The 14,369-nt window shown below is 48.5% G+C and overlaps 1 protein-coding gene across 2 annotated transcripts in view; it reads right to left on the reverse strand.

Annotated features, from left to right (window-relative positions):
- RAPGEF5 (Rap guanine nucleotide exchange factor 5) overlaps positions 1 to 14,369 on the reverse strand; it is a 226,426-nt gene that overhangs the window by 155,826 nt on the left and 56,231 nt on the right. For both annotated transcript variants that reach the window (XM_084791559.1, XM_084791558.1), the window contains exon 6: positions 7,293 to 7,359. In XM_084791559.1, coding sequence (XP_084647685.1) covers positions 7,293 to 7,359 — 67 coding nt within the window. The remainder of the gene's footprint in view (positions 1 to 7,292; positions 7,360 to 14,369) is intronic.

Raw genomic sequence — 14,369 nt, forward strand, 5'->3', positions numbered from 1 at the left:
TTGTTCCAGGACCGTGCTTCTGTGCCCCTCCCCGGTATGGTAAATATGACTGGGTTTGCTTCAGAGTACAGACTGCTGCTCACTTTGGGTATTTAAGTGTTTTCAAGCACAGGCTGCCCTTGTGAATGCATATAGCATTACACTCCTGTGACCTTTGCTCCTGTGACCTTGCTTAACCCTCAGAGACCTGCAGAACACAAACCAACCACACCCTGAATATGGCTGGCTCCTGCATGACACTTTAGTCCCCTCATTTTTAGGCTCTGCTCTCCCGGGTTCAAACAACTAACCTGGCCTCTCCAGACACTTCTATAGGTCAGCCAGAACATGCTACGACATAATTTCCAAGGGATTCTTCTGTTTTAACGAGCACAGTTTTGTCAGGCAACTCTAGTGATTGTTTTTCTGAAGGTTTCATGATAACTTCACCTCTCCTTGCTTTTCTCCTCCCCCTCCTCCTCCCTCCCTTCCTTGGGTGATGGTGGAGGCCAAACCCAAGGCTCCAGTCATATTAAACATATATTCTACCACTGAACTACAACTTCAACCTCTAAAGTATTTTTACTAAAATATTTTAATTAACTTTATGTAATTTAATTTAATTAATTTGAGGTGGTTTTCCTGCATATATGGCTATGCACCATGTGTGCGCCTGGTATCCTCAGAAGGCAGGAGAGGGTGGCAGATCCCCCAGTGCTGGAGCTACAAGCAGTTACAGAAAGTAGAGCAAGTCAAACCCAGGTCCTCTAGAAGAGCAGTCAGTGCTCTTCACCGCTGAGCCATCTCTCCAGCCCTTGGCCCCTGTGGTTTTCACTCTTTCTTTTGCTCATTTTTCTGAGCCTCACATGGACTTATGCTCACTCTCATTAGGCATTAATATAGCTTCTAGAGGAAACGCTAATCCACAGCTGCTCTGGCAAGATCTATGTGATCTGGTGGAACACAGACTCGCCCTTCGAACATAATCCCATACAATTGATGGAGGGGCAGACAAAATGACAAATCAGAGAAAGATCTGACAGAATGGGGCAGAGACAGGATACGCCCAGCTCGCACAAAAACAGACAGGAGAGAGAAGCGACCGAAGAGCCGTGCAGAGAGTTCGTGGAGACAGCAGAACGAGGTACAGTTCGGTGCTGTTAAGTTGAGTGCAGTTTCCAAGCAGAGCAATTCAGTGAGAAGTGCACAGAAGCCAGATTCAATCAGTCAGCCTGGAAAGGTGGCTTGAGCCAGGACAGCTGAGTTGAACCAGACAGTCAGAGTTCAGAAAGAACTAGAAAGGGTGAGCTTGTTCAGCAGTAAGTCTCAGAGGCTGAAAACATTCTAGGCCTAGGTTAGCAGACGGAGGCCTGGAAGCTGGAGCCTTCGAGGTCCTGGCTCGCAGAAAAGTAGATTTTATGGAAGCTAGCAGCTTCCAGGCCTAGGGATAGTTAGATAGAAACACTCTAGGCTCAGCCCAAGCCATGTATTTGTAAAGCTTGGGATGGCTCTCATCTCATTCCCTCTCCTGAGAAAATAAAATCTACATTTACAATATTTAAGACATTCCTACTGAAAAAAATGTTTAAAATAGTAATTTTATCCCTTAAATTTAGTCTAAGTCTAATTAGAATAACATTTTAATTTCTCCATGATTGACACAGGATCTACTGAAGTTTCTGTGTTTTCTATGTGGATCTGGGATATTCTTGGACATAGTTGTATAATCATATTACAGGTGTTAGGTGAGATCTGCCCTGTGGTCCAGTGTCTCAGCAGTCCTGAAACCAGGTGCTGGGTGCAGCTCCCAGACCCCTGCAGCGAGCCTCAGCCCTCATCCACTCCCTGAAGGCTTAATTACTCAGCAGGGAACTAAAAAAAAAAAAAAAAAAGGCATTTACTTCATGGGAATTAAGGGGATGCTGCAGGGACAGCAAAACACAAATGAACACAGTGTTAACCACTCCGCAGACTGACATCCATAGAGCTTAATGGGCAAAGGGACCAAGAAGGTTGGCAAAGGGGACAGAGTGGGCCAGCAGAGGAGAGAACGGTGGTCCTCTGCTGGGGTAGGAGGCCTTTCTGAATTTCAGCAAGCAGTATCTGCCTCTGTGATTCCCAGGTGCCTGAAGAAGCTGTTAAGTCATTTAGAAAACGAATGAGATGATTCCAGCGGAAGAAACTAGAGTCGGCTGTTGAGAGTCAGGTCCCACAGATTCAGAAATAAGAGACGTTACAGGGAAGGCGGCAAATGGCCAGTTCATAGTTCCACGGTGTGGGACTACACAGTGAAGCCACACGTGACCCTGTGCAGACTTCCACGGCTCCCACTGTGGAGACCTGAAGCCAGATCCTAACTGTGGCAGCAAAGAAAGGCCGATGGTGAGCCGGCATCTGCTCCCAAAGCCTCAGCCTGCGTTCTTACAGCACCCAGCACCGCCAGCCCAGGGACAAACCCACCCACGCAGGCTGGGCTCTCCCCATCAGTGTCTAAGAAAGTGCCCTACGGCTGGATCTTAGGCAGGATTTTTTTTTTCCAATTCATGTTCCCTCCTTTCAGATGCCTCTAGCTTGTGTCATGTTGACATAAAACTAGCCAGAACAACATATAAAAAGAGAAGACAGTTTCTAAGGGTTTCTCCCTTTATAACTTTGTCTTGAAACCAACCACAAACATTTTCAAGAAATCAACAGGTCCACTAGCCAGAAGCGTGGACACACTCCAGTTACTAAGGAACACTGTAATATTTGCCACGTGCAGACACTGTCCAGATTAGCTCAGGTGGGTTGAAATGAATTTAAGGAAAGCAGGAGAGCTAATGGGGTCTCCTGGGTTAGCTTCAGAGCCCAGGTCTCTCTGCCTTTTCTAATCCATTTAACAGACAAAGCTTCTTATGCACACTGCAATCCTCTCAGGAGACTCAGTACCTATTTTTACCTAAGTGGAATCTCAGGCCACACCAGACATTTGTCAATCAGCTCTGCCTGCGTTAAATAGAAGATTTTTTCCCCACAACCTAGCACCATGTACCCTGCTTGCTCCATAACACAGCAAACAGCACTGGGCTTTTATGCTCTTGCTGTTGTTTCTAAACACAATGGTGTCCTGTCCCCCCTCATCACCCACTCTGCCCCTCATATCCAATGTTCACCTAACACCCCTCCCTCCATGGGACTATTGACAGCCTTGATCGCCCCCCCCCCCAACCTCCATAGCTCTGCACTCACCACAGACTGCTTACTGGTGTAGGGTCTATCAACACATATATACCAAGTTTGTTTGCTTGTTTTTCATTTCTTCTCAGTACACACAGTGGTCTAAGGAGACTTGATAAACCATCTGAATTAACCTCTAAACTATAAAGCCACATTTACCAATGTTTTTACAAGATTAAAATTTAAGGTACTATTTATAGAACCCCCAGAGGCATCATTGCATCAAATCTTGAGAATTCCATAGTGGGCTGGAGAGATGGCTCAGAGGTTAAGAGCACTGGCTGCTCTTCCAAAGGTGCTGAGTTCAATTCCCAGCAACCACATGGTGGCTCACACCCATCTATAATGAGATCTGGTGCCCTCTTCTGGCCTGCAGGTGTACATGCAGGCAGAACATGGTATAAATAATAAATAAATAAATAAATAAATAAATAAATAAATCTTTTTCTTTTTTTTTTTAATTTCATAATGGAGCCCCAAACCCAGCTATCTGACCATTCAATAAATGGATCTTTGGGCGTTAATTATGAGAAAAACTGACCACTACAGCCTCATATTTTAATCGAATACTTATTTATTTAATGTAGCTATATAACTATATATAGCATAGTTGGCCTCAAACATAGGACACTGCTGCCATACCCCTCTCTCCAAGTGACCCCAAAAATCTTTAGCCCACAGACCAGTGGCCTCTAAACAGTCTAGAAGGATGAAGCGAGCACTGACACACACATGGGGAAGGTGGGAACAAGCCCTACGGCTCCTTAAAGAAACAGAATCACCACGAGAGATGTGCCATCAGCCCTCTGCCACTGGGCTACACACCCCAGCTCCACTGGTGCTAACATGACCTGAAACCAGATCTGACATGTGAGCCTCCTCTCAAAAGCTCAATCTAGACGGCCCTTCCCCAAACTGCACAACGTCTCTTGCACCGCTGAAAGAACCAGAGCCAGACTGAGGATTCCAAATAGTCATTTTACAGATTTCACAGATAAAAGTATAAGATGATCCGATGTGGGTGATCGCTTGAGGCAGCCAGACAGAAGGTTAGTCTTTCAGGGGTGCAGAGGGGACTTACTTGTATTCTCTGAATAGACGAGCCCACTCAGGTCGGTAAGAGAAGGAGGGAGGAAATTAACTACATTCTGTTTCTCCACTCTTCAGAAAGGAAAGGGGAGATGGCAGGAAACAGACGAGTGGAAACGAAATGTTTATATTTTAAAATCATTGCTTCAAGTGTTTAAAAATGAACACACGGTTGTGCTCACTGTGTGCTCAGTGCTACAGCTCCCTCCACTCTCCTGCCCCTTGCTGAGCATTGGGTCTATGCTGGTGTGGCTTACACACTGACCAGGCCTCTACACCCCACCTTCTTAAAGAGCCACCACCTAATTTAGATCCCATCCTGTTGCTGCTTCACGAAACGATACCAACATGAAATTTCTGACAAGGGAATCTGTTCAACATTTCAAATTCAAATAGTTGAGTTATCAAAGAGGTTAAAGAAACGCCGGCCATCTTAATAGACTAAGAAGGGGGATAGGGAGCCCTGGGAAAGATGACACAAGGCAAAGTAGAGAGGCGCTGTACATAAGCAAAGGGGAAAGAGCCCTGGCGTTCATGGCATGTCAAGCTTTGCTTTACCTGACAAGACAACGGTTCTCAGTAGGACCTGCCTCTTGCTGGCTCTCTAACAAGTATTACCCCAGAGAACTGGGTGGAAAAGAAGGCATAAGAAATCAGCCGGAGACCGATGAGAAACCAGGACTCAGCACATGGTGCGGAATTTGGACCATTTTATCTATAAAGTAAGATTCCCCAATTGAAGCAAACATGATAATAATAAGACTTTTTACAAGAAAGGATGGTTAAAATGCCTGGGAGGACAAGTTCATAGCCACCGTGAACTGAGCTCATCACAACCTTGGACAGTCTTGTTCAGTGTTCTACTGCTGTGAAGAAGAGACGCCATGACCCAGCGACTCTGACAAAGGAAAGCATTTCTCGAGGCTGGCTTACAGTTTCAGAGGTTTAGTCACCACAGCAGGACGCATGGAGGCATGCAGGCAGACATGGTGCTGGAGGAACTGAGAATTCTACATCTGGATCCTCAGGCAACAGGAAGAGAGAGACACTGGGCCTGGCCTAGGCTTCTAAAAACTCAAAGCCCACCCCCCTGGGACACACTTCCTCCAACAAAGCCACACATCCTACTCGCTGGAGTAGTGCCACTGTCTGGTAACTAAGCATTCAAATACATGAGCCTACAGGGGCCAACTTTATTCAACCACCACAGGCGCCGAACAGGAAAAGAAGCTGTTGAGAAATTGGTGCACTACAATAATTAAGTACTGGGCTATGGCATGCTCTTTTCTCCTACTGGGCTATGACATGCTCTTTTCTCCTAAGGAAATGCCAAAGAGAAACTCTACTTGCACTTCCTTTTAGCTCAGTGGCATTAGAACCTCTACTAGCTTTCCTACTTATAAAACGGAAATGATGCCAGCTGCTTCACCATTTTTTGGGCATCCTAACAAGAGTATGCACACAGGTGCACATACGGTAAACACGGCATCAGACTTAGAGTAAGGTTTTTAGATGGTAATTACTTTGTATAAAACAAGCACTTCCTTTTGTTCTCTATTTTAACCTAAAGTGTGTTGTTAAATATTTTCCCAACACACTGTCAAGATTTCCTATCACGCAAGGCTCTGCAGAAAAGCTTACCATATTAAGTCCAGAGTCATTTTCTAAATTCATTCCAGAGTAATAAAGAGTGTTTGCCCTCCATGTCTGTACAGGTGGCAAGGCCTGGCGTCTCACACTCTGTGCAGTTTCCTTTCACACACAACCCAATAGAGCATGATTCTCTCCAATTAGCACTTTACTAACGGGTCAGGGCTATTGCTGGCCATCGACGTGCATCGCACCTGGAAAGCAGGAACCCCAGGTGAAGAGCCGCCTCTGTCAGATTGGCCTGTGGCGTGTCTGTGGGGGCATTTTGTTGATTGCTAATTTATGTGGCAAGGCCTCACCCACTGTGGGTAGTGCCAGCCCTGGCCAGAGCCTGCGCTATATTAAAAAAGCCGGTTGAGCATGAGGCAGGTGGGGCGGGCCACTAAGCAGTGTTTCTGTGGTCTCTGCTTCAGTTCTTGCCATCTGGTCCCCACCTTGAGTTCCTCCCTGGCTTCCCCGGTGAGACACTATAAAGCAGAAGCTGAAATAAACCCTTAAACCCTTTTCCTCCCTATGTTGCTTTTGGTGTTGATCAAAGCAAGAAAAGTAAACCAAGCGGACAGTGGTCCGAAGGCAGCACGAAAGAATTCCCAAGGGAGGCCAGAGAAGCTTCTCAGAATCTGCCCAAGTCAAGTGGTTAAAGATGTAAATACCTGGGATTTCTATAGCCTGTCAAAAATGGGCTTAATGACTAGAATGCACAAGGCCAAGCACGGTGGCCTGGTGCACAACTCTAATCCTGTTCCTCTGGAGGCAGAACTGCAAGTCCGAGGTCACCTACACAGTGAGTTCTGGGTCAGCCAGAGACACACAATGAGACCCTGTCTCAAAAGAAGGGAGGGAGGGAGGGAGGAAAGAGAAAGGAGAAGGGAAGGAAAGAGAAGCAGTCTAGCACGGACAGCCAGCTCTCACAACAAAGCGAGTCATGAAATACCCCTTCGGCCAGCAAAGCAAGTACCATTCTTTTCAATGGCCTTACAAACTCTAGTGACAATGTTGTAATATCATACTGAAAACCAGTGTCACCACCTTTGGTTTCTTGACATGGTTCCTTTTTCTACCTAAAAAAACAAAAAACAAAAAACAAAAAAACAAAAAAACCAAACCCAGAATATTACCTCTTTTGTGTCCCTGGGCTGAGCCCCACTGGATTCCAAGGCCTGGGAGCTATTGGCTTAGCAGGAAGGCTGCACACACCTTCCGCCAGAGGGTCTATGACATCACTGGGAGGCTCGAGCAACATTGCTGGTGCTTTGCAATGGGCCTCTCACACCAGTAAGCATCTGTACCCGAACTGCCTCCCTCCTGTGACCTGGTCTTGGTATCTCTCCCTTCATGGAGGAGGGTAACTGTCTTACCGCAGATGTCAGCCGAGCAAGAATTTCTTCGCTGCTTTCTTCTGAGTCCTCCACTTTCTGGTGAGACCTTTGAAAAACAAGACAAGACAAAACCAAAACAACAAATTACTCCTTAGCACTGGTTGCTCAAACTTACATACCAAACGTAGGAAATAAAGGGCAAAAAAAATTTGACAGTGTCATTATGTCATCTGTTCCATCATGCAAAGAGCACTGTGTCGGCAGAGCCAAAGATACACACTCCTTCAGCAGCCAACTGTTCCTCAGGGTAACTATCCAACACCTCCCCATGATGGACCAGCTGAACCGAGGACCAAGTGCTGCTCCCCAGGTGACATCACAGGATAACCCTGGCATACCAGATCTACAGATACGGTCACGGGAAAGTGGATGTGAACATAAGATGGTTAGAGGCTGAATTCCCCTGAATCTAATGAAACTGTGAAGCTGTGAAATGTGAATTTCCCACTACATTTGAGTTTTAGCCCAAGCAAATGCACTATGAAATAGTATATTTTAGGCCTAATCCCATGGCGGAAATTATAAGTAATCCGAAAAAGAAAAGAAAAAGAAAAAGAAAAAAGATAGGAAAGAGAAGGAAAGGGAAGAAAAAGAAAAAGAAAGAAAGAATTTTGCTCTTTCAGGAAATAGCAGCCAAAGTGAAGAGAAAAACCAGTTATATAAATATCAAGCAATAAATGAGACATAGCAGTACAAGATCATTTTGTTTAGGAAAAAAATCACCTTTATTGTTTTACACAAATGTATATAATAACACAGGTTCTACTTTAAAAAAAAAAGGCTCTTAAATCGATTTTATTTTCTGGTTTGGCCAAAGAAAACAATGAACTAATGCTAAATGCATATATAAAATTGCAGGCTAGATTTATATCCACAAGCCATCCTGTGGGTGAGAGAGTCAAGCATCAGAAACGTGGCCTAGTGGATCCCATCTCAGGAGCAGGGGTGAGCCGGCTGGAGCACGTGCCTACGGCCAGGCAGCCTCCTCCACAGTTCTCCACAGAACGGAGGGACAACTTTGTAAGAAGGGATGAGCTAGTTGACCAATCCTGACAATGGCTTCTTGATTCTGTAAATGTTATTCAACCCCCTTTCAGAAAGAAAATCAGGACCTTCAAATCTGAGGAGGAATACAAGCTAATGCCTTTATAAGAACAGCAAACGGCAGCTATGGCTCCCCACCCCGCTCTGCTTGTCAAGTGCCTTAATTGCTGGTGTAGCAGCTAAGTGTTTGAACCACTTGCTCACTAAAGATCTGCAGAGGGAACTGAGCATTCTACCTTAGCATGTCTTTTTGAAGTCACTTGCATAATGAGTGTTTCTTTTTTTTTTTTAAGATTTATTTATTTATTATTGTGTATACAGTGTTCTGCCTGCATATATATTTGCAGGCCAGAGGAGGGCATCAGATCACATTATAGATGGTTGTAAGCCACCATGTGGTTGCTGGGAATTGAACTCAGGACCTCTGGAAGAGCAGTCAGTGCTTTTAACCGCTGAGCCATCTCTCCAGCCCCATAATGAGTATTTCAAACAACAATCCTTCTTATAAAAATTCACATTTCCTTTAAAAGGACGCCGTGCTGAGAAGGGACATCTAAAAGCCTACACAACTCAAACTTGCTTTATTTGATTTGGCTCGGTAATGGAACAGATCTGACAGGAAATTAAGAGCCAAGTATACCAGGGGCACAGCACGGAATATGTGGCAGCTTCTGCCCATCTCTGCAGCAAGACACTGACTGCCTGAGCCTTTCCAGGCATTTCCTGATAAAAGACTACACTTCCCAGCTTCCCTTGTGGCCAAGCCAAGCAGTTCCGGAAGGAAGGGACTACAGTATGGAAGTCATTTCCGCCTATATAAGGGGCCCTAGTCCATCTTCCCTAGGCCTTTTGGCCACCCACACAATGAGCGACAGGAAAATCCTGCGTGAGGTCACACCACGCCTGTCTTTCTGCCTTCTGTCACCACAGCTGCTTTAAGTAATCTGACCCAACACCTGAGCGTTATCAGGCCATGAGACAGATGGTTTGCACGAGCACAGACCCAGCTGTGAACCTGTTTTCAAAGAGCTGCTGTGAGGAGCTGTGGTTCCAAGGGGAGCTCCTGTGTTGATGGTCATTTCATGAGCAGCAGCCGAGCTACCACGGCCTTGCTGAAAAATAACTCCATGCCTGCTCAGAGGCAGAACCGTCGTCACACTCCCAGCACAGAACACTGGCGAACACATTTCTGAGGATGTGCAATGCGCTCCCTGGAGCTGGCTGTAACCTGCATTCTACCTCTATCTGCCTCCTCAGTCAGGCACCACGATCTTTACAGAGTCAACGCACAGAACCCCAGGCCTCTCCCTAGTTTCTGAACACTGCCGAACAGGCCTTGTTTCTCCAGCCACTTTCCAAGTGGCTCTGCGTGCCAGCCAGCTGGCCCCATGGCTCCCTTCATGGTGTTCTGGTAAACACACACACACACACACACACACACACACACACACGTCATGCATAGGCCCCATGGCTCCCTTCATGGTGTTCTGGAGAACACACACAAACACACACACACACACACACACACACACACACACACACACACACGTCATACATAGGCCCCATGGCTCCCTTCATGGTGTTCTGGAGAACACACACACACACACACACACACACACACACACACGTCATACATAGGCTCCATGGCTCCCTTCATGGTATTTGGGTAACCTGTGGTCCCGTCCTTTCTGCGCGCACTGTGCTGTGCCGTGCAGCCATCAGTCAGCCTTCCACAGTCCTTCCCCCAGTTCCGTGTCCTTTGGTCCAGGTCCTCATCTGCTCTCAAAGACATAAGTGGATCACGTTTTAACCAGATTGACTCTGGTCTCTCTTGTTGTGTTCAGTCTCCTACAGACACCGAGATCTCCTCCCCAAACCCCGGACTCCCAGGTGCCACCCAGAGTAGCCTGAGAACAGAGAAGTTTGGAAACTGTTTTCCTTCCGTGCTAAGTGATCCCCATCCCTGAATCAGAAATGCTGTCCATCTCATGGAACGCAAGGAGCTCAGGGGAGCAGGATCAGTGATCCATCACAAGCTGAAAAACTTAGGAAAGCAGAGGAGACACTGGTTCCCTTTCTGCGCACAGCACCCCACTGTGGCCACCTGGAATTTAACTCCCTGCCCAGCTCTTTAACAAAATGCCAGACGGATCATGCTTGCTTTATACTATAAACGGATTGGAAAGGACAGGGAAGTGGCCGGGGAAGAGAGACCGCTGGCTGAGAACTTGTGGCTGCAGGAAGCTCTGGACCAGGCTTGCCACTGAGGAGGATCTTCTTTCCAACAGAAGGCAAGCCCAGTAGTTCTCCAAGGGAACGCACTGACTGCCAGAGGCAGAGGTCTTTAGACACCTGTGAAATCTAGTATCTTAGAGTTCTACTATGTGGATGCAGAGACGGCAAAGTCTATGCTCCTTGTTGTAGGAACCAGGCCCGACTGGGCTGCCTGCCTGTCTTGCTGTTTCATGTCCTGTTTCTAGCAGCTTCCGTGTCTGTGTTTATCTTGGTTAGCTAGTCTTGTTTACTGCTCTGAGAATGCACCCCTCTCTTCCTCGAGACTTTTCCTCCTGTGTGCGATTACATCTTGAGGGATTTCACCTGGGAGGAGGATTTCTGTTTTGCTGCCTATAAGAAGGCTCTTTGGAACTCTGGGAGAATAATAAACTGCTGCTGTGGCTGCTGCTGCGGCTGCTGCTCTCTTAGCACGAAGGACGACCCCCTGTGTTATTGTGTGTGTGTGTGTGTGTGTATGTGTGTGTGTGTGTGTGTGTGTGTGTGTGTGTGTGTGCGCATGAGTTAAATCCGCAGTCCCTTGCTTTCTACTCAGTACTGCGGTGGCACGGGCACCACACCTCGTCCCTTGACCCTCAAGCCATCAAGCATGGCCCCACATGCCCACAGAAACAAAAGATTTTGCTCTCTTCCTACACACACACTGAGGCACCCCACACACACCGAGGCGCCCCACATACACTAAGGCACCCCACACACACTGATCACCCCACACTCACACTGAGGCACCCCCCACACACTGAGTTACCCCATATACACTGAGGCACCCCATACACACTGAGGCACCCCCCACACACTGAGGCACCCCACACACACTGAGGCACCCCACACACACTGAGCACCCCCCACACACACCGAGGCACCCCATACACACCGAGGCACCCCCCACACCGACGCACTCCCCACACACCGAGGCACCCCCACACACACCAAGGCACCCCCCCACACCGAGCACCCCCCCACACCGAGCACCCCCACACACACCGGAGCACCCCCACACACACCGAGGCACCCCACACACACTGAGGTACCCCACACACACACTGAGGTACCCCACACACACACTGAGCACCCCCCTACACACACTGAGGCACCCCACACACACTGAGGCACCCCACACACCGAGGCACCCCACACACACCGAGGCACCCCACACATACTGAGGTACCCCCCACACACACTGAGGTACCCCACACACACACTGAGCACCCCCCATACACACATTGAGGCACCCCCACACACTGAGGCACCCCACACACACTGAGGCACCACACACACACTGAGGCACCCCATACATACTGAGGCACCCCACACACACTGAGGCACCCCCACACACACACTGAGGCACCCCACACACACTGAGGCACTCCACACACTGAGGCACCCCACACACACTGAGCACCCCACACACACTGAGGCACTCCACACACTGAGGCACTCTACACACACTGAGCACCCCCCCACACTGAGCACCCCCCACACTGAGGCACCCCACACACACTGAGGCACCCCACACACACACTGAGGCACCCCACACACACTGAGGCACCCCACACACACACTGAGGTACCACACACACACTGAGGCACCCCACACACACACTGAGGCACCCCACACACACTGAGGCACCCCACACACACTGAGGCACCCCACACACACACTGAGGCACCCCACACACACTGAGGCACCCCACAACACACTGAGGCACCCCACACACACTGAGGCACCACACACGCACACTGAGGCACCACACACACACTCAGGCACCCCACACACACACTGAGGCACCCCACACACACTGAGGCACCCCACACACACACTGAGGCACCACACACACACACTGAGGCACCCCACACACACACTGAGGCACCCCACACACACTGAGGCACCACACACACACACTGAGGCACCACACACACACTGAGGCACCCCACACACACACTGAGGCACCCCACACACACACTGAGGCACCACACACACACACTGAGGCACCCCACACACACTGAGGCACCCCATACACACTGAGGCACCCCACACACACTGAGGCACTCCCCACACACACTGAGGCACCCCACACACACTGAGGCACCCCACACACACTGAGGCACACTACACACACTGAGGCACCCCACACACACTGAGGCACCCCATACACACTGAGGCACCCCACACACACCAAGCACCCCCCACACACTGAGCACCCCATACACACTGAGGCACCCCCCACACACTGAGGCACCCCACACACACTGAGGCACCCCACACACACTGAGGCACCCTCACACACACTGAGGCACCACACACACACTGAGGCACACTGACCTACTGCATCCACCCTGCAGTACTTCTGGCTCTTCCCTCAAGGCACTCCTCCTCCTTCTCACAAGACTGATCATGGATACCACTACCACCCAGCCCTGAGGCCAGTGCGGCCTTGGAAGCCGGTAAGTTAGAGCACACAGTAGCCCCACAACCTAGAGTCACAGGCGAAGAGGAGCCTCAGCTGAGCAGTTTTCACAGGACAGACTGACCCACCACATCTTTGAGACATGGTTGGAGGGTCCAGACCACTGTGCGCTGCATCATCTCTAGCTGGACCAGTGGGAAAGAAGGTCATCAGCATTAGCTAGAGCTGGACAGCAAGCCAGTGAGCAGCATCCCTCCAAGCTTTCTGCTTTGTCCCTGCCTGAGGCTTCTCTGCCCTGCCTCCCTCAGTGATGGACTGAGGCCTAGAAGCTGAAGCCAAACCTCTTCCTCTCCAAGATGCTTCTGGCCAGAGTGTTTTATCACAACACAAAGCAAACTACAACAGCCTTCCTGGGGTCCTAAATCCTTAAGTGATGCCCCCACACACCCCACACAGATGAAGGGCAAATCGTCTTCTGCTCAAAAAACAGAAAATAAAGGGTGAATCTGTTTGATAGAGACATTAGTGTTTGACCTCCACACGGTCTGTAGTAATTAGCATAACCACTCACATTAGATTCCCACCACTTGCTCATCTTGCAATGAAGTCTAGATACTTCAGTCAACACCTTCCCATCCCCTACCTATGGGAAAAGTAAGATAGAAAAGCAAAATTATACATATATATGTATATAATGAATACAAGCTGACTTCTTCAGAGACTATTTCTCCATCATTAGATGGCTAGTTATGCTGACAAAAGACATTTTCTGAGCAGCAATAAACTGTGACTGTCATGGGCTTCCTGGCCCAGGTACACACTGACAAAACCAATCTAAATTGGAATAAAATCAGGTGTCCTGGGACCAATTCCACATTTCATCTTAGGGATTTTAAATTGAATCCCTGTCACTGCTTCAAATACTAATGCCAGCAGCCTCAACAGTCCAGATGTGGCTGCATTCCCTGCACTACTCTCTCTCCAGTCCAGATGTGGCTGCAATCTCTGCACTTCTCTCCAGTCCAGATGTGGCTGCAATCCCTACACTACTCTCTCTCTAGTCCAGATGTGGCTGCATTCCCTGCACTATTCTCTCTCCAGCCCAGATGTGGCTGCAATCCCTGCACAACTCTCCAGTATAGATGTGGCCTGACAACGATCAGCAATCTTTTCCCATGTGTGGAGTAAGGTTTATCTATAAACCACGGAAATTTTGGAGAACTCAGTCTCTCCTCGGCTGCAGGGGTAACAAAGATAAGTGGAAACGTTCTTCACCTATGATCCAGATCCAAATGCAAAACATGCCGAGCTCC

The sequence above is a fragment of the Acomys minous genome (assembly GCF_964271855.1).
Source record: "Acomys minous genome assembly, chromosome: 8".
Taxonomy (NCBI): domain Eukaryota; kingdom Metazoa; phylum Chordata; class Mammalia; order Rodentia; family Muridae; genus Acomys; species Acomys minous.